The sequence below is a fragment of the Electrona antarctica genome, assembly GCF_951216825.1.
Source record: "Electrona antarctica genome assembly, contig: scaffold_92, whole genome shotgun sequence".
NCBI lineage: Eukaryota > Metazoa > Chordata > Actinopteri > Myctophiformes > Myctophidae > Electrona > Electrona antarctica.
This window is the reverse complement of record NW_027638697.1, coordinates 247,895-274,765: the sequence shown is the minus strand read 5'-3', so window position 1 is coordinate 274,765 and position 26,871 is coordinate 247,895. Positions and strand designations below refer to the sequence as shown.

At 49.2% G+C, this 26,871-nt stretch overlaps 1 protein-coding gene across 2 annotated transcripts in view; it reads left to right on the top strand.

Annotated features, from left to right (window-relative positions):
* The window catches only part of gnpat2 (glyceronephosphate O-acyltransferase 2), a 29,905-nt gene extending 5,193 nt beyond the window's left edge, over window positions 1-24,712 (top strand). For both annotated transcript variants that reach the window (XM_079530730.1, XM_079530729.1), the window contains exons 4-16: window positions 506-635; window positions 1,259-1,386; window positions 4,119-4,194; window positions 4,590-4,741; window positions 6,638-6,768; window positions 12,735-13,012; window positions 14,359-14,631; window positions 14,823-14,902; window positions 16,098-16,238; window positions 17,269-17,368; window positions 17,711-17,804; window positions 22,410-22,471; window positions 23,933-24,712. In XM_079530730.1, the coding sequence (XP_079386856.1) occupies window positions 506-635; window positions 1,259-1,386; window positions 4,119-4,194; window positions 4,590-4,741; window positions 6,638-6,768; window positions 12,735-13,012; window positions 14,359-14,631; window positions 14,823-14,902; window positions 16,098-16,238; window positions 17,269-17,368; window positions 17,711-17,804; window positions 22,410-22,471; window positions 23,933-23,985 (1,698 nt within the window). In that variant the 3' untranslated portion in view covers window positions 23,986-24,712. The remainder of the gene's footprint in view (window positions 1-505; window positions 636-1,258; window positions 1,387-4,118; window positions 4,195-4,589; window positions 4,742-6,637; window positions 6,769-12,734; window positions 13,013-14,358; window positions 14,632-14,822; window positions 14,903-16,097; window positions 16,239-17,268; window positions 17,369-17,710; window positions 17,805-22,409; window positions 22,472-23,932) is intronic.
* The last annotated feature ends 2,159 nt before the right edge of the window (window positions 24,713-26,871 follow it).

Here is a 26,871-nt window from a genome sequence, read left to right as displayed (position 1 = left end):
GGGGGTGTTTATGGTACCACCACCAGGGGGTGTTTATGGTACCAACCACCAGGGGGTGTTTATGGTACCAACCACCCAGTGCTGTTTATGGTACCAACCACCAGGGGGTGTTTATGGTACCAACCACCAGGGGGTGTTTATGGTACCAACAACCAGGGGGTGTTTATGGTACCAACAACCAGGGGGTGTTTATGGTACCACCACCAGGGGGTGTTTATGGTACCAACCACCAGGGGGTGTTTATGTTACCAACCACCAGGGGGTGTTTATGGTACCAACCACCAGGGGGTGTTTATGGTACCAACCACCAGGGGGTGTTTATGGTACCAACCACCAGGGGGTGTTTATGGTACCAACCACCAGGGGGTGTTTATGGTACCAACCACCCAGTGCTGTTTATTTGGTTTGGCTCATATTGTGGTTTGGATCCTCCCATATTGTTGGTTTGGCTCCTCCCATATTGTGGTGTGGCTCCTCCCATATTGTGGTTTGGCTCCTCCCACAGCTGCAGGAAGCCATTCAGGAGCATCCGGTCATCTTGATGCCCAATCACAGAAGCTACGTGGACTTCCTGGTCATCTCCTACATCCTGTTCACCTACGACCTCCCCGTGCCTGTCATCGCTGCTGGAGTTCGCAAGTATCTATTTCAAACCAGATGGTATCGTTTCATTAGAGACCAGTATCTATTTCAAACCAGATGGTATCGTTTCATTAGAGACCAGTATCTATTTCAAACCAGATGGTATCGTTTCATTAGAGACCAGTATCTATTTCAAACCAGATGGTATCGTTTCATTAGAGACCAGTATCTATTTCAAACCAGATGGTATCGTTTCATTAGAGACCAGTATCTATTTCAAACCAGATGGTATCGTTTCATTAGAGACCAGTATCTATTTCAAACCAGATGGTATCGTTTCATTAGAGACCAGTATCTATTTCAAACCATATGGTATCGTTTCATTAAGAGACCAGTATCTATTTCAAACCAGATGGTATCGTTTCATTAGAGACCAGTATCTATTTCAAACCAGATGGTATCGTTTCATTAGAGACCAGTATCTATTTCAAACCAGATGGTATCGTTTCATTAGAGACCAGTAATATTTCAAACCAGATGGTATCGTTTCATTAGAGACCAGTGTACCATAATGCACATTGTCCAAAATTACTGTATTTTATTCATCGTTAAAAGAATACAGATTGTGCCGCTTCCTTCAACTGTGGCCCCGCCTACTCCGCCTGTCTTCCTGCAGCTCTGGCGGGGATGGCGCTGGTCGGCGAGATCCTGCGTCGCTCCGGAGCCTTTTTCATCCGCCGGAGCATCGGCGCTGACAAGCTGTACTGGGCTGTGCTGTCTGAGTACGTCAACACCATCGTGAGGGTAAGATGTGTGAGTGCGTCAACACCATCGTGAGGGTAAGATGTGTGAGTACGTCAACACCATCGTGAGGGTAAGATGTCTGAATACGTCTGCACCATCGTGAGGGTAAGATGTCTGAATACGTCAACACCATCGTGAGGGTAAGATGTGTGAGTACATCAACACCATTGTGAGGGTAAGATGTGTGAGTACGTCAACACCATTGTGAGGGTAAGATGTGTGAGTACGTCAACACCATCGTGAGGGTAAGATGTGTGAGTGCGTCAACACCATTGTGAGGGTAAGATGTGTGAGTGCGTCAACACCATTGTGAGGGTAAGATGTGTGAGTGCGTCAACACCATTGTGAGGGTAAGATGTGTGAGTGCGTCAACACCATCGTGAGGGTAAGATGTGTGAGTGCGTCAACACCATTGTGAGGGTAAGATGTGTGAGTGCGTCAACACCATCGTGAGGGTAAGATGTGTGAGTGCGTCAACACCATCGTGAGGGTAAGATGTGTGAGTGCGTCAACACCATTGTGAGGGTAAGATGTCTGAATACGTCAGCACCATCGTGAGGGTAAGATGTGTGAGTGCGTCAACACCATCGTGAGGGTAAGATGTCTGAATACGTCAGCACCATCGTGAGGGTAAGATGTGTGAGTGCGTCAACACCATCGTGAGGGTAAGATGTGTGAGTGCGTCAACACCATCGTGAGGGTAAGATGTCTGAATACGTCAACACCATCGTGAGGGTAAGATGTCGGAATATGTCAACACCATCGTGAGGGTAAGATGTCTGAATATGTCAACACCATCGTGAGGGTAAGATGTCTGAATATGTCAACACCATCGTGAGGGTAAGATGTCTGAATATGTCAACACCATCGTGAGGGTAAGATGTCTGAATATGTCAACACCATCGTGAGGGTAAGATGTCTGAATATGTCAACACCATCGTGAGGGTAAGATGTCGGAATATGTCAACACCATCGTGAGGGTAAGATGTCTGAATATGTCAACACCATCGTGAGGGTAAGATGTCGGAATATGTCAACACCATCGTGAGGGTAAGATGTCTGAATATGTCAACACCATCGTGAGGGTAAGATGTCGGAATATGTCAACACCATCGTGAGGGTAAGATGTCTGAATATGTCAACACCATCGTGAGGGTAAGATGTCGGAATATGTCAACACCATCGTGAGGGTAAGATGTCGGAATATGTCAACACCATCGTGAGGGTAAGATGTCTGAATATGTCAACACCATCGTGAGGGTAAGATGTCTGAATATGTCAACACCATCGTGAGGGTAAGATGTCTGCTTAATAGGCGGCAGAGATGACATACTTACAGTAGTTGACAGGAGTACCACAGGGCTCTGTACTTGGCCCAAATAAGTCTCTCAAATATTTATATATTTAAAAGAAGAAAATAAAATGCTGATCTACAAGATCTACACATTGATCTAAACATTATAATGATATAAACATAATATTGTGTACAGAGAGGTTTGATATGTGTAAATACATTTGTAAACATAATAATGTACTTACAGCCAACAGGGTTGGCGAAAGGGCCTTTCTGTGTGGAGTTTGCATGTTCTCCCCGTGTCCCCTAGGGTAGGTACCTTCACATGTTCTCCCCGTGTCCCCTAGGGTAGGTACCTTCACATGTTCTCCCCGTGTCCCCTAGGGTAGGTACCTTCACATGTTCTTCCCGTGTCCCCTAGGGTAGGTACCTTCACATGTTCTCCCCGTGTCCCCTAGCGTAGGTACCTTCACATGTTCTCCCGGTGTCCCCTAGGGTAGGTACCCTCACATGTTCTCCCCGTGTCCCCTAGGGTAGGTACCTTCACATGTTCTCCCCGTGTCCCCTAGGGTAGGTACCTTCACATGTTCTCCCCGTGTCCCCTAGGGTAGGTACCTTCACATGTTCTCCCCGTGTCCCCTAGGGTAGGTACCTTCACATGTTCTCCCGGTGTCCCCTAGGGTAGGTACCCTCACATGTTCTCCCCGTGTCCCCTAGGGTAGGTACCCTCACATGTTCTCCCCGTGTCCCCTAGGGTAGGTACCCTCACATGTTCTCCCCCTGTGTCCCCTAGGGTAGCTACACTCACATGTTCTCCCCCCGTGTCCCCTAGGGTAGGTACCCTCACATGTTCTCCACGTGTCCCCTAGGGTAGGTACCCTCACATGTTCTCCCCGTGTCCCCTAGGGTAGGTACCCTCACATGTTCTCCCCGTGTCCCCTAGGGTAGGTACCTTCACATGTTCTCCCCGTGTCCCCTAGGGTAGGTACCCTCACAAAAAACATGCAGTAATCCTTGTCTCTAAACTGCCTCCCACTGGCCAGCCTGATGGAGGGGAAAGGAACTGGTTGGAATAACGAGTTCCTTCGACGTGCTACGTCCAACCAGGGAAACTCCCCCCTGTCAGGTGTAAAGGAGCGACTTGGACACTCAGGCATGAAGGAAGCATGAGTTGAAGTCCGTTGCTCTCCCCAGGTTGGCGGAGGGTGTGTAGAGCCCAGGATCACATTAGATAATTGACATAGGGGTGAAAAATGGGTTACAAAATCATGGGATAAAAATGATATTAAAAATGTTTTACACATGGTGTAATATGTGTACATTAACACTGATATAAACATGTTATTGTGTTAATATGTGTACATTAACACTGATATAAACATGTTATTGTGTTAATATGTGTACATTAACACTGATATAAACATGTTATTGTGCACAGAGCGGTTCGGCTCCTCTGGAGTTCTATGTGGAGGGACTGCGGAGTCGCACACTCAAATCTTTGACGCCCAAATTAGGTGAGTCTTATAATCTCACTGTGTGTGTGTGTGTGTGTGTGTGTGTGTGTGTGTGTGTGTGTGTGTGTGTGTGTGTGTGTGTGTGCCTGCGTGCGTGCGTGCGTGCATGCGCGTGTGTGTGTGTGTGTGTGTGTGTGTGTGTGTGTGTGTGTGTGTGTGTGTGTGTGTGTGTGTGCGCGTGTGTGCACTTGTGTGTGTGCATGTGTGTGTGTGTGTGTGCAAGCTTGTTGTAGATCGGCAATTGTCACAATGCTATTCATAATGCTCTTGTCTGCGGTTGTGTGTGTGTGTGTGTGTGTGTGTGTGTGTGTGTGTGTGTGTGTGTGTGTGTGTGTGTGTGTGTGTGTGTGTGTGTGTGTGTGTGTGTGTGTGTGTGTGTGTGTGTGTGTGCGCAGGTATGATGCACATGGTGTTGGAGCCGTTCTTCAAAGGTCAGGTCTATGACATCACTCTGGTTCCAATCAGCATCAGCTACGACCGCGTTCTGGAGGAGGGTCTGCTGGCCCGCGAGCTGCTGGGGACCCCCAAACCCCCAGAGACCACCCTGGTAAACACACTGTACACCTGGGGACCCCCAGGGACCCCCAGAGACCACCCTGGTAAACCCTATACACCTGGGGACCCCCAGGGACCCCCAGGGACCCCCTAACCCCCAGAGACCACCCTGGTAAACACTGTACACCTGGGGACCCCCAGGGACCCCCAGAGACCACCCTGGTAAACACAATGTACACCTGGGGACCCCCAGGGACCCCCAAACCCCCAGAGACCACCCTAGTAAACACACTGTACACCTGGGGACCCCCAGGGACCCCCAGGGACCCCCAAACCCCCAGAGACCACCCTGGTAAACACTGTACACCTGGGGACCCAGGGACCCCCAGGGACCCCCAAACCCCCAGAGACCACCCTGGTAAACACTGTACACCTGGGGACCCCCAGGGACCCCCAGGGACCCCCAAACCCCCAGAGACCACCCTGGTAAACACTGTACACCTGGGGACCCCCAGGGACCCCCAGGGACCCCCAGGGACCCCCTAACCCCCAGAGACCACCCTGGTAAACACTGTACACCTGGGGACCCCCAGGGACCCCCAGGGACCCCCAAACCCCCAGAGACCACCCTGGTAAACACTGTACACCTGGGGACCCCCAGGGACCCCCAGGGACCCCCAAACCCCCAGAGACCACCCTGGTAAACACTGTACACCTGGGGACCCCCAGGGACCCCTACACCCCCAGAGACCACCCTGGTAAACACTGTACACCTGGGGACCCCCAGGGACCCCCAAACCCCCAGAGACCACCCTGGTAAACACTGTACACCTGGGGACCCCCAGGGACCCCCAGGGACCCCCTAACCCCCAGAGACCACCCTAGCAAACACAATGTACACCTGGGGACCCCCAGGGAACCCCAGGGACCCCCAAACCCCCAGAGACCACCCTGGTAAACACACTGTACACCTCCTCTGGGGACCCCCAGGGACCCCCAAACCCCCAGAGACCACCTTGGTAAACACACTGTGAATTTAGGCTTAAATGTTGTCTGTACTATACCTTTAAATATTCTGGAAACGTTTTGGAAAAGTTTTGGAAATTCATCCTAGTATAAATGCGCCACGTCTCTGTCTGCGTGCGTGCGTGCGTGCGTGCGTGCGTGCATGCGTGCATGCGTGTGTGCGGTTGTAATGCACGTAACTCGAGAACCATTTGCCACACACCCACAGGGAGTGCAGTGCCTGCTATCGAGTCGGTCGGACCCACGGTTCTCCAGAACCACCACAAAAGTCTCTGGTCAGGCTCTGCCAGTGGGCCTAATCAGCCTAAATCCCATCACCTGTGCAATTTCCAGCCTCTGCCTCAGCCAATTGATTGCCATCGGCAACCACACACCTGCCAATTGATTACTTAATCAGTCCACTTTTCACAGTCAGTTTGCACTCTTCACACACAGGCAGAGATGCAGGCAGATACAGAGATCTCCATGTGGGACACAGACAGACAGATACAGAGATCTCCATGTGGGACACAGACAGACAGATACAGAGATCTCCATGTGGGACACAGACAGACAGACACAGAGATCTCCATGTGGGACACAGACAGACAGATACAGAGATCTCCATGTGGGACACAGACAGACAGATACAGAGATCTCCATGTGGGACACAGACAGACAGATACAGAGATCTCCATGTGGGACACAGACAGACAGATACAGAGATCTCCATGTGGGACACAGACAGACAGATACAGATACCTGTAAAAGGGTACAAGAGAAGAGAAAGTAATCGCATAGTCCTAATATAATTGATGATTAAGTGTGTGTGTGTGTGTGTGTGTGTGTGTGTGTGTGTGTGTGTGTGTGTGTGTGTGTGTGTGTGTGTGTGTGTGTGTGTGTGTGTGTGTGTGTGTGTGTGTGTGTGCGTGCGTGCGTCCAGGGTCTGCTGAGGGCTACCAGGGTACTGCAGGAGAACTATGGCAGTATGCACGTGACCTTTGGCCTACCGCTGTCGGTCAGACAGCTGACGCAGGGCAAGGTGAACCGCCGGCAGTACAACCTCATTCCAAGGTACGGCCACCAGGGGGCAGTACAACCTCATTCCACTAGGGGCAGTACAACCTCATTCCACTAGGGGGCAGTACAACCTCATTCCACCAGGGGGCAGTACAACCTCATTCCAAGGTACGACCACCAGGGGGCAGTACAACCTCGTTCCAAGGTACGGCCACTAGGGGGCAGTACAACCTCATTCCATTAGGGGCAGTACAACCTCGTTCCATGCGGGGGCAGTACAACCTCATTTCATTAGGGGCAGTGCAACCTCATTACATTCGGGGGCAGTACAACCTAATTTCATTAGGGGGTAGTACAACCTCATTCCATTAGGGGCAGTACAACCTCATTACATTCGGGGCAGTACAACCTCATTGCATTAGGGGGTAGTACAACCTCATTCCATTAGGGGGCAGTACAACCTCATTCCACTAGGGGGCAGTACAACCTCATTCCACTAGGGGCAGTACAACCTCATTCCACTATGGGCAGTTCAACCTCGTTCCACTAGGGGCAGTACAACCTCATTCCACTAGGGGCAGTACAACCTCGTACCACTAGGGGGCAGTACAACCTCGTTCCACTAGGGGCAGTACAACCTCGTTCCACTAGGGGGCAGTACAACCTCATTACACTAGGGGCAGTACAACCTCATTCCACTAGGGGCAGTACAAACTCATTCCACTAGGGGCAGTACAAACTCATTCCACTAGGGGCAGTACAACCTCATTACACTAGGGGCAGTACAACCTCGTTCCACTAGGGGCAGTACAACCTCATTCCACTAGGGGACAGTACAACCTCGTTCCACTAGGGGCAGTACAACCTTGTTCCACTAGGGGGGCAGTACAACCTCATTCCACTAGGGGGCAGTACAACCTCATTCCACTAGGGGGCAGTACAACCTCATTCCACTAGGGGGCAGTACAACCTCATTCCACTAGGGGGCAGTACAACCTCGTTCCACAAGGGGCAGTACAACCTCGTTCCACTAGGGGCAGTACAACCTCGTTCCACTAGGGGCAGTACAACCTCATTCCACTAGGGGCAGTACAACCTCATTTCACTAGGGGTAGTACAACCTCATTCCACTAGGGGGGCAGTACAACCTCATTCCACTAGGGGCAGTACAACCTCATTCCACTAGGGGGCAGTACAACCTAATTCCACTAGGGGCAGTACAACCTCATTCCACTAGGGGGAAGTACAACCTCATTCCACTAGGGGCAGTACAACCTCATTCCACTAGGGGGCAGTCCAACCTCATTCCGCTAGGGGCAGTACAACCTCATTCCACTAGGGGCAGTACAACCTCATTCCACTAGGGGCAGTACAACCTCATTCCACTAGGGGCAGTACAACCTTGTTCCACTAGGGGCAGTACAACCTTGTTCCACTAGGGGCAGTACAACCTCATTCCACTAGGGGCAGTACAACCTCGTTCCACTAGGGGGCAGTACAACCTCGTTCCACTAGGGGGCCGTACAACCTCGTTCCACTAGGGGCAGTACAACCTCGTTCCACTAGGTGGCAGTACAACCTCGTTCCACTAGGGGGCAGTACTACCTCGTTCCACTAGGGGGCAATACAACCTCGTTCCACTAGGGGAAGTACAACCTCGTTCCACTAGGGGCATTACAACCAGTACAACCTCATTCCACTAGGGGCAGTACAACCTCGTTCCACTAGGGGCAGTACAACCTCATTCCACTAGGGGCAGTACAACCTCGTTCCACTAGGGGCAGTACAACCTCATTCCACTATGGGCAGTACAACCTCGTTCCACTAGGGGTATTACAACCTCATTCCACTAGGGGCAGTACAACCTCGTTCCACTAGGGGCAGTACAACCTCGTTCCACTAGGGGCAGTACAACCTCATTCCACTAGGGGCAGTACAACCTCATGGGCAGTACAACCTCGTTCCACTAGGGGCAGTACAACCTCGTTCCACTAGGGGCAGTACAACCTCATTCCACTAGGGGCAGTACAACCTCATGGGCAGTACAACCTCATTACACTAGGGGCAGTACAACCTCATTCCACTATGGGCAGTACAACCTCATTCCACTAGGGGCAGTACAACCTCGTTCCACTAGGGGCAGTACAACCTCATTTCACTAGGGGGCAGTACAACCTCATTCCACTAGGGGCAGTACAACCTCATTCCACTAGGGGCAGTACAACCTCATTCCACTAGGGGCAGTACAACCTCATTCCACTAGGGGCAGTACAACCTCGTTCCACTAGGGGGCAGTAAAACCTCGTTCCACTAGGGGCAGTACAACCTCATTCCACTAGGGGGCAGTAAAACCTCATTCCACTAGGGCAGTACAACCTCATTCCACTAGGGGGCAGTACAACCTCGTTCCACTAGGGGCAGTACAACCTCATTCCACTAGGGGCAGTACAACCTCGTTCCACTAGGGGGCAGTACAACCTCGTTACACTAGGGGCAGTACAACCTCGTTCCACTAGGGGCAGTACAACCTCATTCCACTAGGGGCAGTACAACCTCATTCCACTAGGGGCAGTACAACCTCGTTCCACTAGGGGCAGTACAACCTCGTTCCACTAGGGGCAGTACAACCTCGTTCCACTAGGGGCAGTACAACGTCATTCCACTAGGGGGCAGTACAACCTCATTCCACTAGGGGGCAGTACAACCTCATTCCACTAGGGGCAGTACAACCTCGTTCCACTAGGGGCAGTACAACCTCATTCCACTAGGGGCAGTACAACCTCGTTCCACTAGGGGCAGTACAACCTCGTTCCACTAGGGGGCAGTACAACCTCATTCCACTAGGGGGCAGTACAACCTCGTTCCACTAGGGGCAGTACAACCTCATTCCACTAGGGGCAATACAACCTCATTCCACTAGGGGGCAGTACAACCTCATTCCACTAGGGGCAGTACAACCTCATTCCACTAGGGGGCAGTGCAACCTCGTTCCACTAGGGGCAGTACAACCTCATTCCACTAGGGGCAGTACAACCTCATTCCACTAGGGGGCAGTACAACCTCGTTCCACTAGGGGCAGTACAACCTCATTCCACTAGGGGCAGTACAACCTCGTTCCACTAGGGGCAGTACAACCTCGTTCCACTAGGGGGCAGTACAACCTCATTCCACTAGGGGGCAGTACAACCTCGTTCCACTAGGGGGCAGTACAACCTCGTTCCACTAGGGGGCAGTACAACCTCGTTCCACTAGGGGCAGTACAACCTCGTTCCATGGTACAGTTGTGACAACAGCACATGCTTATGTTATCCTGCTTTGTTTAACCTGTGCATTATTGTTATTTTTATGAAAAGAAAATGTAACATGTGATTTCCTTATCATGAGAAAGGTAACAGGCCTGGTACAGGGGTGATTGACAGCTGTCAGCGACAGCTGACAGCTGTATTGGTTGGTATTGGTTGGTTCAATTGAACACCGTTTATTTTGTCAATTCACCCTTTGTCAGCCTTTCTGATTGGTCCCTGACTGACCAACCAGCAGGCTCTTTCTGCTTTGTTCCGCCCTTGTTCCGCCTTGCTTATATTGAATTTGCTAAAATATAATTTTTGGAAAAAACTAAAAACAAACATCTGCCCTGCAGTCACCTGTGATGTTCCTTTTTACTGACACCACTGACAGTTTAATATAAGAACTGAACTCACAGAATATCAATACGAAGCAACTGAAAAACATCTTATTTCAATGGTAGTGGATGGAGAGAGAGGAGATTTTTGTCCAACCACGAAACGGCAACCAATGGGTTCGAAGAGGGGCACAGCCACGGGCGGGTCTTGACAAAAGGGTGAATTGCTTTTGTGGCAACTCTGTATATATAAGACAGACCATGACGGAACCAGACAGAACATGACGGAACAATATAATTCGCTCCCGACCGGATCATAAACCCCAAAAGCAATGCTGCCCAGGCTCACTGAGTCTCCCACCCACCCCTCAGGGACCTCCCTCAGAGGCCCACCCCTCAGGGACCTCCCGCAGAGGCCCACCCCTCAGGGACCTCCCTCAGAGGCCCACCCCTCAGGGACCTCCCTCAGAGGCCCACCCCTCAGGGACCTCCCTCAGAGGCCCACCCCTCAGGGACCTCCCTCAGAGGCCCACCCCTCAGGGACCTCCCTCAGAGGCCCACCCCTCAGGGACCTCCCTCAGATGCCCACCCCTCAGGGACCTCCCTCAGGGACCTCCCTCAGAGGCCCACCCCTCAGGGACCTCCCTCAGAGGCCCACCCCTCAGGGACCTCCCTCAGAGGCCCACCCCTCAGGGATCTCCCTCAGAGGCCCACCCCTCAGGGACCTCCCTCAGAGGCCCACCCCTCAGGGACCTCCCTCAGAGGCCCACCCCTCAGGGACCTCCCTCAGAGGCCCACCCCTCAGGGACCTCCCTCAGAGGCCCACCCCTCAGGGACCTCCCTCAGATGCCCACCCCTCAGGGACCTCCCTCAGGGACCTCCCTCAGAGGCCCACCCCTCAGGGACCTCCCTCAGAGGCCCACCCCTCAGGGACCTCCCTCAGAGGCCCACCCCTCAGGGATCTCCCTCAGAGGCCCACCCCTCAGGGACCTCCCTCAGAGGCCCACCCCTCAGGGACCTCCCTCAGAGGCCCACCCCCTCAGGGACCTCCCTCAGAGGCCCACGTCTGGGGCGACTGTGGCTCAAGAGGTAGAGCAGGTCGTCCAATGATCCATGGGTCGGCGGTTCGAATCCCGGCTCCTCCTGTCTACATGTCGAAGTGTCCTTGGGCAAGACACTGAACCCCAAATTGCTCCCGATGTGCTGGTTGGTACCTTGCATGGCTTCCGCCGCAATCGGTGTATGAATGTGTGTGTGAATGGGTGAATGTAATGCACAATGCAAAGCGCCTTGGATAAAGGCGCTATATAAATGCACCATTTGCCCACCCCTCAGGGACCTCCCTTAGAGGCCCACCCCTCAGGGACCTCCCTCAGAGGCCCACCCCTCAGGGACCTCCCTCAGAGGCCCACCCCTCAGGGACCTCCCTCAGAGGCCCACCCCTCAGGGACCTCCCTCAGAGGCCCACCCCTCAGGGACCTCCCTCAGAGGCCCACCCCTCAGGGACCTCCCTCAGAGGCCCACCCCTCAGGGACCTCCCTCAGATGCCCACCCCTCAGGGACCTCCCTCAGGGACCTCCCTCAGAGGCCCACCCCTCAGGGACCTCCCTCAGAGGCCCACCCCTCAGGGACCTCCCTCAGAGGCCCACCCCTCAGGGATCTCCCTCAGAGGCCCACCCCTCAGGGACCTCCCTCAGAGGCCCACCCCTCAGGGACCTCCCTCAGAGGCCCACCCCTCAGGGACCTCCCTCAGAGGCCCACCCCTCAGGGACCTCCCTCAGAGGCCCACCCCTCAGGGACCTCCCTCAGAGGCCCACCCCTCAGGGACCTCCCTCAGAGGCCCACCCCCTCAGGGACCTCCCTCAGAGGCCCACGTCTGGGGCGACTGTGGCTCAAGAGGTAGAGCAGGTCGTCCAATGATCCATGGGTCGGCGGTTCGAATCCCGGCTCCTCCTGTCTACATGTCGAAGTGTCCTTGGGCAAGACACTGAACCCCAAATTGCTCCCGATGTGCTGGTTGGTACCTTGCATGGCTTCCGCCGCAATCGGTGTATGAATGTGTGTGTGAATGGGTGAATGTAATGCACAATGCAAAGCGCCTTGGATAAAGGCGCTATATAAATGCACCATTTGCCCACCCCTCAGGGACCTCCCTTAGAGGCCCACCCCTCAGGGACCTCCCTCAGAGGCCCACCCCTCAGGGACCTCCCTCAGAGGCCCACCCCTCAGGGACCTCCCCCAGAGGCCCACCCCTCAGGGACCTCCCTCAGAGGCCCACCCCTCAGGGACCTCCCTCAGAGGCCCACCCCTCAGGGACCTCCCTCAGAGGCCCACCCCTCAGGGACCTCCCTCAGAGGCCCAGCACAGACACTCACTGAGTCTCCCATCCACCCCTCAGGGACCTCCCTCAGAGGCCCAGCACAGACACCGAGGACTGCGTCAGCTGGCTGGCTCACCTGGTGCTGCGGGCCCAGGAGGAGAGCTCTGTGCTCAGCCCCTGGTCCCTAATGGCCTGCCTGCTGCTCCAGAAGCCCGCGGAGGAGGGTCTGCCGTGGGACCAGAAACCCACCCTCCTCACCCCCACGGAGGAGGGTCTGCCGTGGGACCAACTGGTCCAGAGGACCCTCTGGCTCAGGCAGCTGGCGCTGGACTTTGGAGCTCGCCTAAACTGGCCTGGTGAGTGGATGGATGGATGGATGGATGGATGGATGGATAATGACTGCCAGGGGCAGTACCCTGAAGTCGGTGACTGCCACCATAGACTCTCGTTCTATTTCGCCTGTAGGAGAAAGCCATTTCCGCCTCCCTCAAACAGCTAGCGAGGATCGGCTAAAGCTAATGTCAACAACATCTATCTAAGAGTCTATAGAGCGTAGTAGCGTACCAAAATCTCCTTGAGGGGCGTCAACATATGTGTGTGACGTGGTAGCGGCCGCCATACTTCTGGGATTGTCTGGTTTGTTTACACAGTGAGCGACTATCCGTGTGCGTTCTTTTTTTAAACACCAGAGGGAGTTCAACAAACGACCAAACTGACATCTCACAAATGGTGCTTGTAACAGTAAGGTATGTCGAGCCCGATGTTTTTTCTTTCCATCCTGGTGTTGGTCACTGCATTGTCGCCAGGAACGAGAAAACAGACCACCGTCACTCTATTCTGAGTCATGTGGGCTAGTGTTTAAATCCCACAAAAATGGCGCCGCTAGCTTTGCAGACGCCACCCTTCGTTTGGTGACGTAACATTTTGACAAACTATAGATAGAAGCATTCATATTAACTATATATATATACTATATAAACTATAGAAGAAGCAATCATATTTCGACCGGGCGGTAACGCAGATTTGCCGCTGAGTCGCTTTGTTCAATACGATCGAACTGAGACGTAAATACGCGATAAAGGCCTATAAATGACCCCCCCCCCCCCCCCGCAGGCCCCTCCTTTGTGGGCATGGCCTCCATCTGGCTGCAGGCAAAACCAATCGAGCACAGATCTGCCGCACGAACGGGTGCTATGCTATGTCGTTGGCGTTCAGTGAGTTTAGGGTCGTTGGCGTTGGAGTTTAGGGTTTAGGGTTCCCAAGCTTTTTCATGTCCCAAAGGACCCCCAAATTGACTCTAATTAGCCCCGCGGACCCCCATTTGAAAATATATGCCAGGGACCCCCCAATAAGAGAAGATGTTTACGGCTCTAGCAGTGATTCTCAACCCGTTTAATTTCAAGGACCCCCAATTTGACATGCATTAGTCTATAGACCCCCCATTTAATGGCATTTCTATCTCTGGAACCCCCAATTCATTGTAAAATCAATGTTGTAATTTAACTCTGAGAGGGTACAAATGGAACCAATGTTTGGTTCCATTTGTACCCTCTCAGAGTTACAGACCCATAAGGGTCCATTTGGTTCCTAACTACCATATAGCTGGGGACCCCCTGGAACTCCCTCAAGGACCCCTGGGGGTCCCCGGACCCCACTTTGGGGTCGTTGAACTAACGGCTCATGTCAAAACGTTGCCATGCAGAACACGCGCCCGCCTCAGACGTGATGTCATCCAGCATGGCGCTCCATCACGCCGTGGCCCGCCGCACTGAGGGTCGTGTCTACCTGCTGGAGGAGGAGGGGCCGGCGGGGAGGCGGCCAATCAGTGGGGAGGAGGAGGAGGTGGAGGAGGGCGTGGCCAGGCGAGCGGCGGCCGTGCTCACGGTGGGATCGTACAGGAATCAGACGCTGCACGTGTTCGTACGCCCCGCCCTGCTGGCCACGGCCATGAACTACACCCAGAGCACACACACAGGTAGGAGGGAGACCCCTGCTGGCCACGGCCATGAACTACACCCAGAGCACACACACAGGTAGGAGGGAGACCCCTGCTGGCCACGGCCATGAACTACACCCAGAGCACACACACAGGTAGGAGGGAGACCCCTGCTGGTCACCCAGAGCACGCACACACACGCACACACCGTGTCATCTGTGTGTTCTCAGATGATCTCCTGAGTTACTTCAGCTTCCTCCAGGAGGTCTTCTCCAACGAGTTCATCTTCGTTCCTCACAGGCGCTCTGAGGTAAGTGACACGCACGCACGCACGCACGCACGCACGCACGCACGCACGCACGCACGCACGCACACGTCAACGAGGAATCTCAGGAACAATTTGTTGACAGCTGGACGTGACGTATATTAGCAGCGCCATTGCTTTCATTGTAGTTTCAAGGCTTTTGCGGCCACATTAATTCCATTTTCTCCAGAAACTGGCTGTATCAAATATGAATGGACATCAATAACGACGCACAGCCACCCCCCTGACAGAAAGGCCAGATTATTTTTCAAACACAGTTCTTATATGAAGCGACGTAAAATCCCCCTATGGGGATTTCAATGCAAATAAAAAAATCACACCCGTGTGAACTGAGTGGTGTAAGGTCTTATATAGCCTGATCAGCTGTGGTCTGACGTAATGTCTGACGTAATGAAATCACACCCGGGTGAACTGGGTGACCGTAGCAACCATGCTAATTTTTTCTGCACAGACAGACAGACAGACAGACAGACAGACTAACAAAGCCAGTTGTAGGAGTGGTTTACACCACTCAAAAACACATGAACCTGTGGACTGGCTCCCTCTACTGAAAGTGACGTCAGACTTCGGTGCTAGTCTATAGTGTCATCAATATCTGTGAAAATAATCTGGATTATTTTGAGACCCATCCGATACCGATTTTTATGGCCGATATGGCTGATTTCGATGATATTGTGCATCCCTACTGTGACAATAACATGTTATGACAGGACTTCCTACTATAACATGTTATGACAGGACTTCCTACTATAACATGTTATAACAGGACTTCCTACTATACCATGTTATGACAGGACTTCCTACTATAACATGTTATAACAGGACTTCCTACTATACCATGTTATGACAGGACTTCCTACTATAACATGTTATAACAGGACTTCCTACTATAACATGTTATAACAGGACTTCCTACTATAACATGTTATAACAGGACTTCCTACTATAATGTGTTATGACAGGACTTCCTACTATAACATGTTATAACAGGACTTCCTACTATAACATGTTATGACAGGACTTCCTACTATAACATGTTATAACAATAATATGTTATGACAGGACTTCCTACTATAACATGTTATGACAGGACTTCCAACTATAACAATAACATGTTATGACAGGACTTCCTACTATAACATGTTATGACAGGACTTCCTACTATAACATGTTATGACAGGACTTCCAGGAGGCATGCTCCCTTCTGAGCAAATGTGGGGCGGTCCACACCGGCCAACAGGAAGTGATGCAGGCAGAGGCGGGGCTACAGACCACTTCCTTCCTGCGCGCATTGCTGCGGCCCTTCATAGACACGTATCAGGTTAGTTGTTGACAACAGCAGTTCTACAAATATATATATATATATATATAGCAGATAATGATATACAAGGTTAGTTGTTGACAACAGCAGTTCTAATATATATATATATATAGCAGATAATGATATACAAGGTTAGTTGTTGACAACAGCAGTTCTAATATATATATATAGCAGATAATGATATACAAGGTTAGTTGTTGACAACAGCAGTTCTAAATATATATATAGCAGATAATGATATACAAGGTTAGTTGTTGACAACAGCAGTTCTAATATATATATATAGCAGATAATGATATACAAGGTTAGTTGTTGACAACAGCAGTTCTAATATATATATATAGCAGATAATGATATACAAGCTCGCATCTTTTGAACATTTTAGAAAAATCGTGAAAGTGTTTTGCCTTATTTAACACAAAAATTCTCTTCTGGCGGTCCCTGGTGGTCCCTGGTGGCACAAAAGCTTCTCAGGTGGGGAGGTCTGCGGCCAAAATACATTATCATTCTGTGGGTCCTTAAAATACATTATCATTCTGTGGGTCCTTAAAATACATTATCATTCTGTGGGTCCTTAAAATACATTATCATTCTGTGGGTCCTTAAAATACATTATCATTCTGTGGGTCCTTAAAATACATTATCATTCTGTGGGTCCTTAAAATACATTATCATTCTGTGGGTCCTTAAAATACATTATCATTCTGTGGGTCCTTAAAATACATTATCATTCTGTGGGTCCTTGGCACAAAGCCAGTAGAATATCTATATAATTAAATTATGCATATATACTATAGGCTATAGTGCTATGTCTACATAGAATGCTATAAGTAAGGGGTAATATCTGGCTAGGTGGTCATTGTCGGGATATATAACTCCCTGAAGGTGAATTATATGCCAACATCCACCTGGCCAGATATTATCCCGCTTATTACATGGCTACCTAACATAAATTAATACATTGACCCAAAACACAACAAAAAAGGTATTCCATAAGTTTCTGCGTGCGTGCGTGTGTGTGTCCGCCCAGGTCGTGTTCAGCCACCTGTGTGAGGAGCGACATCGGGTGTTCTCGGACAAACAGTTTGTCCCTGCTTTACGGAGCCTAGCGACCAGCCTCATCCTGTCAGGTAAAACATGTTCTACGTAAACTTAAACTTTATTTTCTCTCTATATTCAGCTAATAGTGTAGATTTTTGGCCTAACACAAACATTAAATTCCCATTGACAATGAATGGAGAATTTACATCATAGGCCTATGTAGACGAGCCAATCTGTATTTTTGTTAAATTCCCATTGACAATGAATGGAGAATTTACGTCAATATGTGTCTGAGCAAATGGACATGTCAAGTCATGATGATGTACGATGATAAGAGCGCCCCTCACTTCACACAGGTGTGATTTCTTTAATGTTTTTTTACTATTCTAGTCAATCAACCCTCCCTGTTGTTCTGTCTTTTCACCACACAGGGGAGCTACACACCTATGAAGCACTTTCATCCGATACCCAAAAGAACGCCTTATCTGCCCTGCTTCGACTGGGAGCAGTAACAAAGCTGAGGATGTAAGTATAGATTCCTGCTTCGACTGGGAGCAGTAACAAAGCTGAGGATGTAAGTATAGATTCCTGCTTCGACTGGGAGCAGTAACAAAGCTGAGGATGTAAGTATAGATTCCAATTCAAATATAGCAAAAAATTGCATTTGTTTTGCTACGTTTGTGTGACATAGAACGACAAAGTAGAGCATTCGTTTACGGGGGAAAACGTTATAATACAGAGAGTTTTCTGTCCGACCGAGTCTGGAGTGAGTGTGGAAACAGACAAAGGTATAATGGTGACACATGGTGGTAGGACCAGTATAATGGTGACACAGGCTCTGGTGGTAGGACCAGTATAATGGTGACACAGGCTCTGGTGGTAGGACCAGTATAATGGTGACACAGGCTCTGGTGGTAGGACCAGTATAATGGTGACACAGGCTCTGGTGGTAGGACCAGTATAATGGTGACACATGGTGGTAGGACCAGTATAATGGTGACACAGGCTCTGGTGGTAGGACCAGTATAATGGTGACACAGGCTCTGGTGGTAGGACCAGTATAATGGTGACACATGGTGGTAGGACCAGTATAATGGTGACACAGGCTCTGGTGGTAGGACCAGTATAATGGTGACACAGGCTCTGGTGGTAGGACCAGTTTAATGGTGACACAGGCTCTGGTGGTAGGACCAGTATAATGGTGACACAGGCTCTGGTGGTAGGACCAGTTTAATGGTGACACAGGCTCTGGTGGTAGGACCAGTATAATGGTGACACAGGCTCTGGTGGTAGGACCAGTATAATGGTGACACATGCTTTTATCTGGTGGTAGGACCAGTATAATGGTGACACAGGCTCTGGTGGTAGGACCAGTATAATGGTGACACATGCTTTTATCTGGTGGTAGGACCAGTATAATGGTGACACAGGCTCTGGTGGTAGGACCAGTTTAATGGTGACACAGGCTCTGGTGGTAGGACCAGTATAATGGTGACACAGGCTCTGGTGGTAGGACCAGTTTAATGGTGACACAGGCTCTGGTGGTAGGACCAGTATAATGGTGACACATGCTTTTATCTGGTGGTAGGACCAGTATAATGGTGACACAGGCTCTGGTGGTAGGACCAGTATAATGGTGACACAGGCTCTGGTGGTAGGACCAGTATAATGGTGACACATGGTGGTAGGACCAGTATAATGGTGACACAGGCTCTGGTGGTAGGACCAGTATAATGGTGACACAGGCTCTGGTGGTAGGACCAGTATAATGGTGACACATGGTGGTAGGACCAGTATAATGGTGACACAGGCTCTGGTGGTAGGACCAGTATAATGGTGACACAGGCTCTGGTGGTAGGACCAGTTTAATGGTGACACAGGCTCTGGTGGTAGGACCAGTATAATGGTGACACAGGCTCTGGTGGTAGGACCAGTTTAATGGTGACACAGGCTCTGGTGGTAGGACCAGTATAATGGTGACACAGGCTCTGGTGGTAGGACCAGTTTAATGGTGACACAGGCTCTGGTGGTAGGACCAGTATAATGGTGACACAGGCTCTGGTGGTAGGACCAGTATAATGGTGACACATGCTTTTATCTGGTGGTAGGACCAGTATAATAGGGACACAGGCTCTGGTGGTAGGACCAGTATAATGGTGACACATGCTTTTATCTGGTGGTAGGACCAGTATAATGGTGACACAGGCTCTGGTGGTAGGACCAGTATAATGGTGACACATGGTGGTAGGACCAGTATAATGGTGACACAGGCTCTGGTGGTAGGACCAGTATAATGGTGACACAGGCTCTGGTGGTAGGACCAGTATAATGGTGACACATGGTGGTAGGACCAGTATAATGGTGACACAGGCTCTGGTGGTAGGACCAGTATAATGGTGACACAGGCTCTGGTGGTAGGACCAGTTTAATGGTGACACAGGCTCTGGTGGTAGGACCAGTATAATGGTGACACAGGCTCTGGTGGTAGGACCAGTTTAATGGTGACACAGGCTCTGGTGGTAGGACCAGTATAATGGTGACACAGGCTCTGGTGGTAGGACCAGTATAATGGTGACACATGCTTTTATCTGGTGGTAGGACCAGTATAATGGTGACACAGGCTCTGGTGGTAGGACCAGTATAATGGTGACACATGCTTTTATCTGGTGGTAGGACCAGTATAATGGTGACACAGGCTCTGGTGGTAGGACCAGTTTAATGGTGACACAGGCTCTGGTGGTAGGACCAGTATACTGGTGACACAGGCTCTGGTGGTAGGACCAGTTTAATGGTGACACAGGCTCTGGTGGTAGGACCAGTATAATGGTGACACATGCTTTTATCTGGTGGTAGGACCAGTATAATGGTGACACAGGCTCTGGTGGTAGGACCAGTATAATGGTGACACAGGCTCTGGTGGTAGGACCAGTATAATGGTGACACATGGTGGTAGGACCAGTATAATGGTGACACAGGCTCTGGTGGTAGGACCAGTATAATGGTGACACAGGCTCTGGTGGTAGGACCAGTATAATGGTGACACAGGCGCTGGTGGTAGGACCAGTATAATGGTGACACAGGCTCTGGTGGTAGGACCAGTATAATGGTGACACAGGCTCTTCTCTGGTGGTAGGACCAGTATAATGGTGACACAGGCTCTGGTGGTAGGACCAGTATAATGGTGACACATGGTGGTAGGACCAGTATAATGGTGACACAGGCTCTGGTGGTAGGACCAGTATAATGGTGACACAGGCTCTGGTGGTAGGACCAGTATAATGGTGACACAGGCGCTGGTGGTAGGACCAGTATAATGGTGACACAGGCTCTGGTGGTAGGACCAGTATAATGGTGACACAGGCTCTTCTCTGGTGGTAGGACCAGTATAATGGTGACACAGGCTCTGGTGGTAGGACCAGTATAATGGTGACACAGGCTCTTCTCTGGTGGTAGGACCAGTATAATGGTGACACAGGCTCTGGTGGTAGGACCAGTATAATGGTGACACAGGCTCTGGTGGTAGGACCAGTATAATGGTGACACAGGCTCTTCTCTGGTGGTAGGACCAGTATAATGGTGACACAGGCTCTGGTGGTAGGACCAGTATAATGGTGACACAGGCTCTGGTGGTAGGACCAGTATAATGGTGACACAGGCTCTGGTGGTAGGACCAGTATAATGGTGACACAGCAACAAGTTTTACACCGACTCCACTGGCTCCCCATCAAATACCGTATCGACTTCAAGATCCTCCTCCATACATTCAAAGCCATTCATAACATCGCCCCCCCATACCTGTCTGACCTTGTCCACGTCAACATCCCCACCCGGTCTCTTAGGTCTGCCTCCTCCATCACTCTGAAAGTCCTCCCAGCCCGTCTCTCCACCATGGGGTCAAGAGCCTTCAGCCGCTCTGCCCCTCACCTCTGGAACTCCCTCCCCCCTGACATCAGAAACATGGAATCTATCACCATATTCCAAACTCACCTCAAAACCCACCTGTTTAGGCAGGCATATGGCTGACCTCTGCTGCAAGCTGTGCCCTAGTTTTGTTTTGCTTTTAACTGTGTTTTTGTATCAACTCTCTTTAACCTGTACGGCGACCTTGAGTGCCCTGAAAGGCACCTTATAAATAAAATGTATTAGTATTATTATTACAGCCTCTTCTCTGGTGGTAGGATCAGGGCTCATCGCCATGTTGGCTTGTGGTGGACACAACATTCCATTTTTGCCACGGATGAGTGGACAGTAATATTACCATAAATAGATAGCTCTGAATGATCACAACAGGTCTGTAACTCTGAGAGATGGAACATTTGCCACAGACATGACCAGGTCTCTGCCACGGTACAGCCGTGTTGGTGACCCCTGACCTCTGTAGGACATGTTGGTGACCCCCGACCTCTGTAGGACATGTTGGTGACCCCCGACCTCTGTAGGACATGTTGGTGACCCCCGACCTCTGTAGGAGGTCAACCAAGGTGACCCCCTGGGTTGGACGTCACGTCAGTGTGTCTAATGCTGTCTTCATGCTTCCAGAGGCTCTGTACACAACGAGTACAGAGCTGACAGGACAGTGTGTGTGTGTGTGTGTGTGTGTGTGTGTGTGTGTGTGTGTGTGTGTGTGTGTGTGTGTGTGTGTGTGTGTGTGTGTGTCTAATCAAGCCTAGCGTTAGTTCATTGCGGCACAGAAGGCAGATGGTTATTAATTATATGCAGTATGTGTGTATATCAGTTGAGCTGTTCCTGAGAGCAATTTCCATTAAAGCACCAATATGATATGAAAGCCTGATTGTTCAAAATTGGTTATTTGTGGGGATAGAAAACACATATGGGAGCCCCAAAAACAGAAATTGTTATAGGTCCTTTAAATCAACTGCCTCTCCAGGCCACGCCCTCATTCCCACAGTGCAATTCAGGCGGCCTACTTAAGCAGCCTCAGCTCACTACTCTTTCTCCATGCTGAGCTGTCAAGCAGCTTGTGCGGCGTCTGCGTGAACGGCCCACATCCCCGGCCTCATCACATGAGCAGAGCCACCGCCATACTAACATGCAATAGCTTTGCAATAAATGGTTTATGGTCAATCTGAGCTGAAGTGTCTCAATGAAATACTGTCTTCATGCTTCCAGAGGTGAACACAACGAGTACAGAGCTGACAGGACAGCCATCAGGAGGATTGCAGACATACTGGGTAGGGTTCTACTTATACATACTGGGTAGGGTTCTACTAATACATACTGGGTAGGGTTCTACTTATACATACTGGGTAGGGTTCTACTTATACATACTGGGTAGGGTTCTACTTATACATACTGGGTAGGGTTCTACTTATACATACTGGGTAGGGTTCTACTTATACATACTGGGTAGGGTTCTACTTATACATACTGGGTAGGGTTCTACTAATACATACTGGGTAGGGTTCTACTAATACATACTGGGTAGGGTTCTACTAATACATACTGGGTAGGGTTCTACTAATACATACTGGGTAGGGTTCTACTAATACATACTGGGTAGGGTTCTACTAATACATACTGGGTAGGGTTCTACTAATACATACTGGGTAGGGTTCTACTAATACATACTGGGTAGGGTTCTACTTATACATACTGGGTAGGGTTCTACTAATACATACTGGGTAGGGTTCTACTAATACATACTGGGTAGGGTTCTACTAATACATACTGGGTAGGGTTCTACTTATACATACTGGGTAGGGTTCTACTAATACATACTGGGTAGGGTTCTACTAATACATACTGGGTAGGGTTCTACTTAGACATACTGGGTAGGGTTCTACTTATACATACTGGGTAGGGTTCTACTTAGACATAATGGGTAGGGTTCTACTCAGACATAATGGGTAGGGTTCTACTAATACATACTGGGTAGGGTTCTACTTAGACATACTGGGTAGGGTTCTACTAATACATACTGGGTAGGGTTCTACTAATACATACTGGGTAGGGTTCTACTAATACACACTGGGTAGGGTTCTACTAATACACACTGGGTAGGGTTCTACACACTTCATAATTTATTCTTTGTATTTTATTACTTTTAACGGTGCATCATAGATGCTCGTATCTGCCTGTCTGTCTGTCTGTCTGTCTGTCTGTCTGTCTGTCTGTCTGTCTGTCTGTCTGTCTGTCTGTCTGTCTGTCTGTCTGTCTCCACATCTGGTAGAATACCTGTCTGTCTGTCTGTCTGTCTGTCTCCACATCTGGTAGAATACCTGTCTGTCTGTCTGTCTGTCTCCACATCTGGTATAGAATACCTGTCTGTCTGTCTGTCTGTCTGTCTGTCTGTCTGTCTGTCTGTCTGTCTGTCTGTCTGTCTGTCTGTCTGTCTGTCTCCACATCTGGTATAGAATACCTGTCTGTCTGTCTGTCTGTCTGTCTGTCTGTCTGTCTGTCTGTCTGTCTGTCTGTCTGTCTGTCTGTCTGTCTGTCTGTCTGTCTGTCTGTCTGTCTGTCTGTCTGTCTCCACATCTGGTAGAATACCTGCCTGTCTGTCTGTCTCCACATCTGGTATAGAATACCTGTCTGTCTGTCTGTCTGTCTGTCTGTCTCCACATCTGGTAGAATACCTGTCTGTCTGTCTGTCTCCACATCTGGTAGAATACCTGTCTGTCTCTCTGTCTCCACAGCGGGTAAAATACCACCACAGACTCTAGTGACCGCACCGGACGCCCGACTGTAGTCCTGCCCGGACTACACCCAACCTGCAGTTACACTACACTACCCAAAATGCACTGCACTACGCTACACTACTACACCCAACCTGCAGTTACACTACACTACCCAAAATGCACTGCACTACGCTACACTACTACACCCAACCTGCAGTTACACTACACTACCCAAAATGCACTGCACTACGAAGTGCAAACGGAGCGCTACATTTTAAACCCCAGCTGCACTTTGTCATAACTCCACGGGTCCGCCTGCAGTCCCAGCTCTCACCACTAGGGCCCAGTGCTTCAACGTTGGGGAGCTGCACTGGGGGCTTGGTCTACACCCAACCTGCAGTGTCGATTTCCGTCCAGTGAGCGCACACGCACGCACGCACGCACGCACGCACGCACGCACGCACGCACGCACGCACGCACGCACACAGTTGAGTCAACTGCTGTAATTTAACTGTTTATGTATAATTATTAATGATTCTTTTCATTTGTACTATTATTTTAGTCTCTCTGTGCCTTTCCTAGATGTGTGTGAGTTAAAGAGAAGCATAACGTACAACATTTAAGCTTACAAATTAAGTGTGTTTAGGAGGAAGAGGGGGACCTCATTCCAACTTAATTAAGTGTGTTTAGGAGGAAGAGGGGGACCTCATTCCAACTTAATTAAGTGTGTTTAGGAGGAAGAGGGGACCTCATTGCAACTTCATTAAGTGTGTTTAGGAGGAAGAGGGGGACCTCATTCCAACTTAATTAAGCAGCCTAATGCTGCTAATTATTATTATTCATATTCATTCATATTATTATTATTATTATTATTGTTATTATCATTATTCACTCATCAGCCTAATGCAGAGATGTCTAATGCTTTGCTACTGAAAAGACATGTCCATCAGAGGAACTCTATCTGTTCAGGGAATCTGAATAAAAGTTAATATTTAACACCTTGGAAAATGCCTCCCTTTCTCACTGACCTGTTCTGATTCTGACAATCTACTGACCTGTTACTGACAATCTACTGACCTGTTCTGTTTATAATCTACTGACCTGTTCTGTTTACAATCTACTGACCTGTTACTGACAATCTACTGACCTGTTACTGACAATCTACTGACCTGTTCTGTTTATAATCTACTGACCTGTTACTGACAATCTACTGACCTGTTACTGACAATCTACTGACCTGTTACTGACAATCTACTGACCTGTTCTGTTTATAATCTACTGACCTGTTACTGACAATCTACTGACATGTTACTGACAATCTACTGACCTGTTCTGATTACAATCTACTGACCTGTTCTGATTACAATCTACTGACCTGTTCTGATTACAATCTACTGACCTGTTACTGACAATCTACTGACCTGTTCTGATTACAATCTACTGACCTGTTCTGATTACAATCTACTGACCTGTTCTGATTACAATCTACTGACCTGTTCTGATTACAATCTACTGACCTGTTACTGACAATCTACTGACCTGTTCTGATTACAATCTACTGACCTGTTCTGATTACAATCTACTGACCTGTTACTGACAATCTACTGACCTGTTCTGATTACAATCTACTGACCTGTTACTGACAATCTACTGACCTGTTCTGTTTACAATCTACTGACCTGTTACTGACAATCTACTGCCCTGTTCTGTTTATAATCTACTGACCTGTTACTGACAATCTACTGACCTGTTCTGTTTACAATCTACTGACCTGTTACTGACAATCTACTGACCTGTTCTGTTTATAATCTACTGACCTGTTCTGTTTACAATCTACTGACCTGTTCTGATTACAATCTACTGACCTGTTACTGACAATCTACTGACCTGTTACTGACAATCTACTGACCTGTTCTGATTACAATCTACTGACCTGTTCTGATTACAATCTACTGACCTGTTCTGATTACAATCTACTGACCTGTTACTGATTACAATCTACTGACCTGTTCTGTTTACAATCTACTGTCCTGTTACTGACAATCTACTGACCTGTTACTGACAATCTACTGACCTGTTCTGTTTATAATCTACTGACCTGTTACTGACAATCTACTGACCTGTTACTGACAATCTACTGACCTGTTCTATTACAATCTACTGACCTGTTCTGATTACAATCTACAGACCTGTTCTGTTTACAATCTACTGACCTGTTACTGACAATCTACTGACCTGTTACTGACAATCTACTGACCTGTTCTGTTTACAATCTACTGACCTGTTACTGACAATCTACTGACCTGTTACTGACAATCTACTGACCTGTTCTGTTTATAATCTACTGACCTGTTACTGACAATCTACTGACCTGTTCTGTTTATAATCTACTGACCTGTTACTGACAATCTACTGACCTGTTCTGTTTATAATCTACTGACCTGTTCTGATTACAATCTACTGACCTGTTCTGTTTACAATCTACTGACCTGTTACTGACAATCTACTGACCTGTTACTGACAATCTACTGACCTGTTCTGTTTACAATCTACTGACCTGTTCTTTTTACAATCTACTAACCTGTTACTGACAATCTACTGACCTGTTCTTTTTACAATATACTGACCTGTTACTGACAATCTACTGACCTGTTCTGTTTATAATCTACTGACCTGTTCTGATTACAATCTACTGACCTGTTCTGATTCTGACAATCTACTGACCTGTTACTGACAATCTACTGACCTGTTACTGACAATCTACTGACCTGTTCTGTTTACAATCTACTGACCTGTTCTGATTACAATCTACTGACCTGTTCTGTTTACAATCTACTGACCTGTTACTGACAATCTACTGACCTGTTACTGACAATCTACTGACCTGTTCTGTTTATAATCTACTGACCTGTTACTGACAATCTACTGACCTGTTATTGACAATCTACTGACCTGTT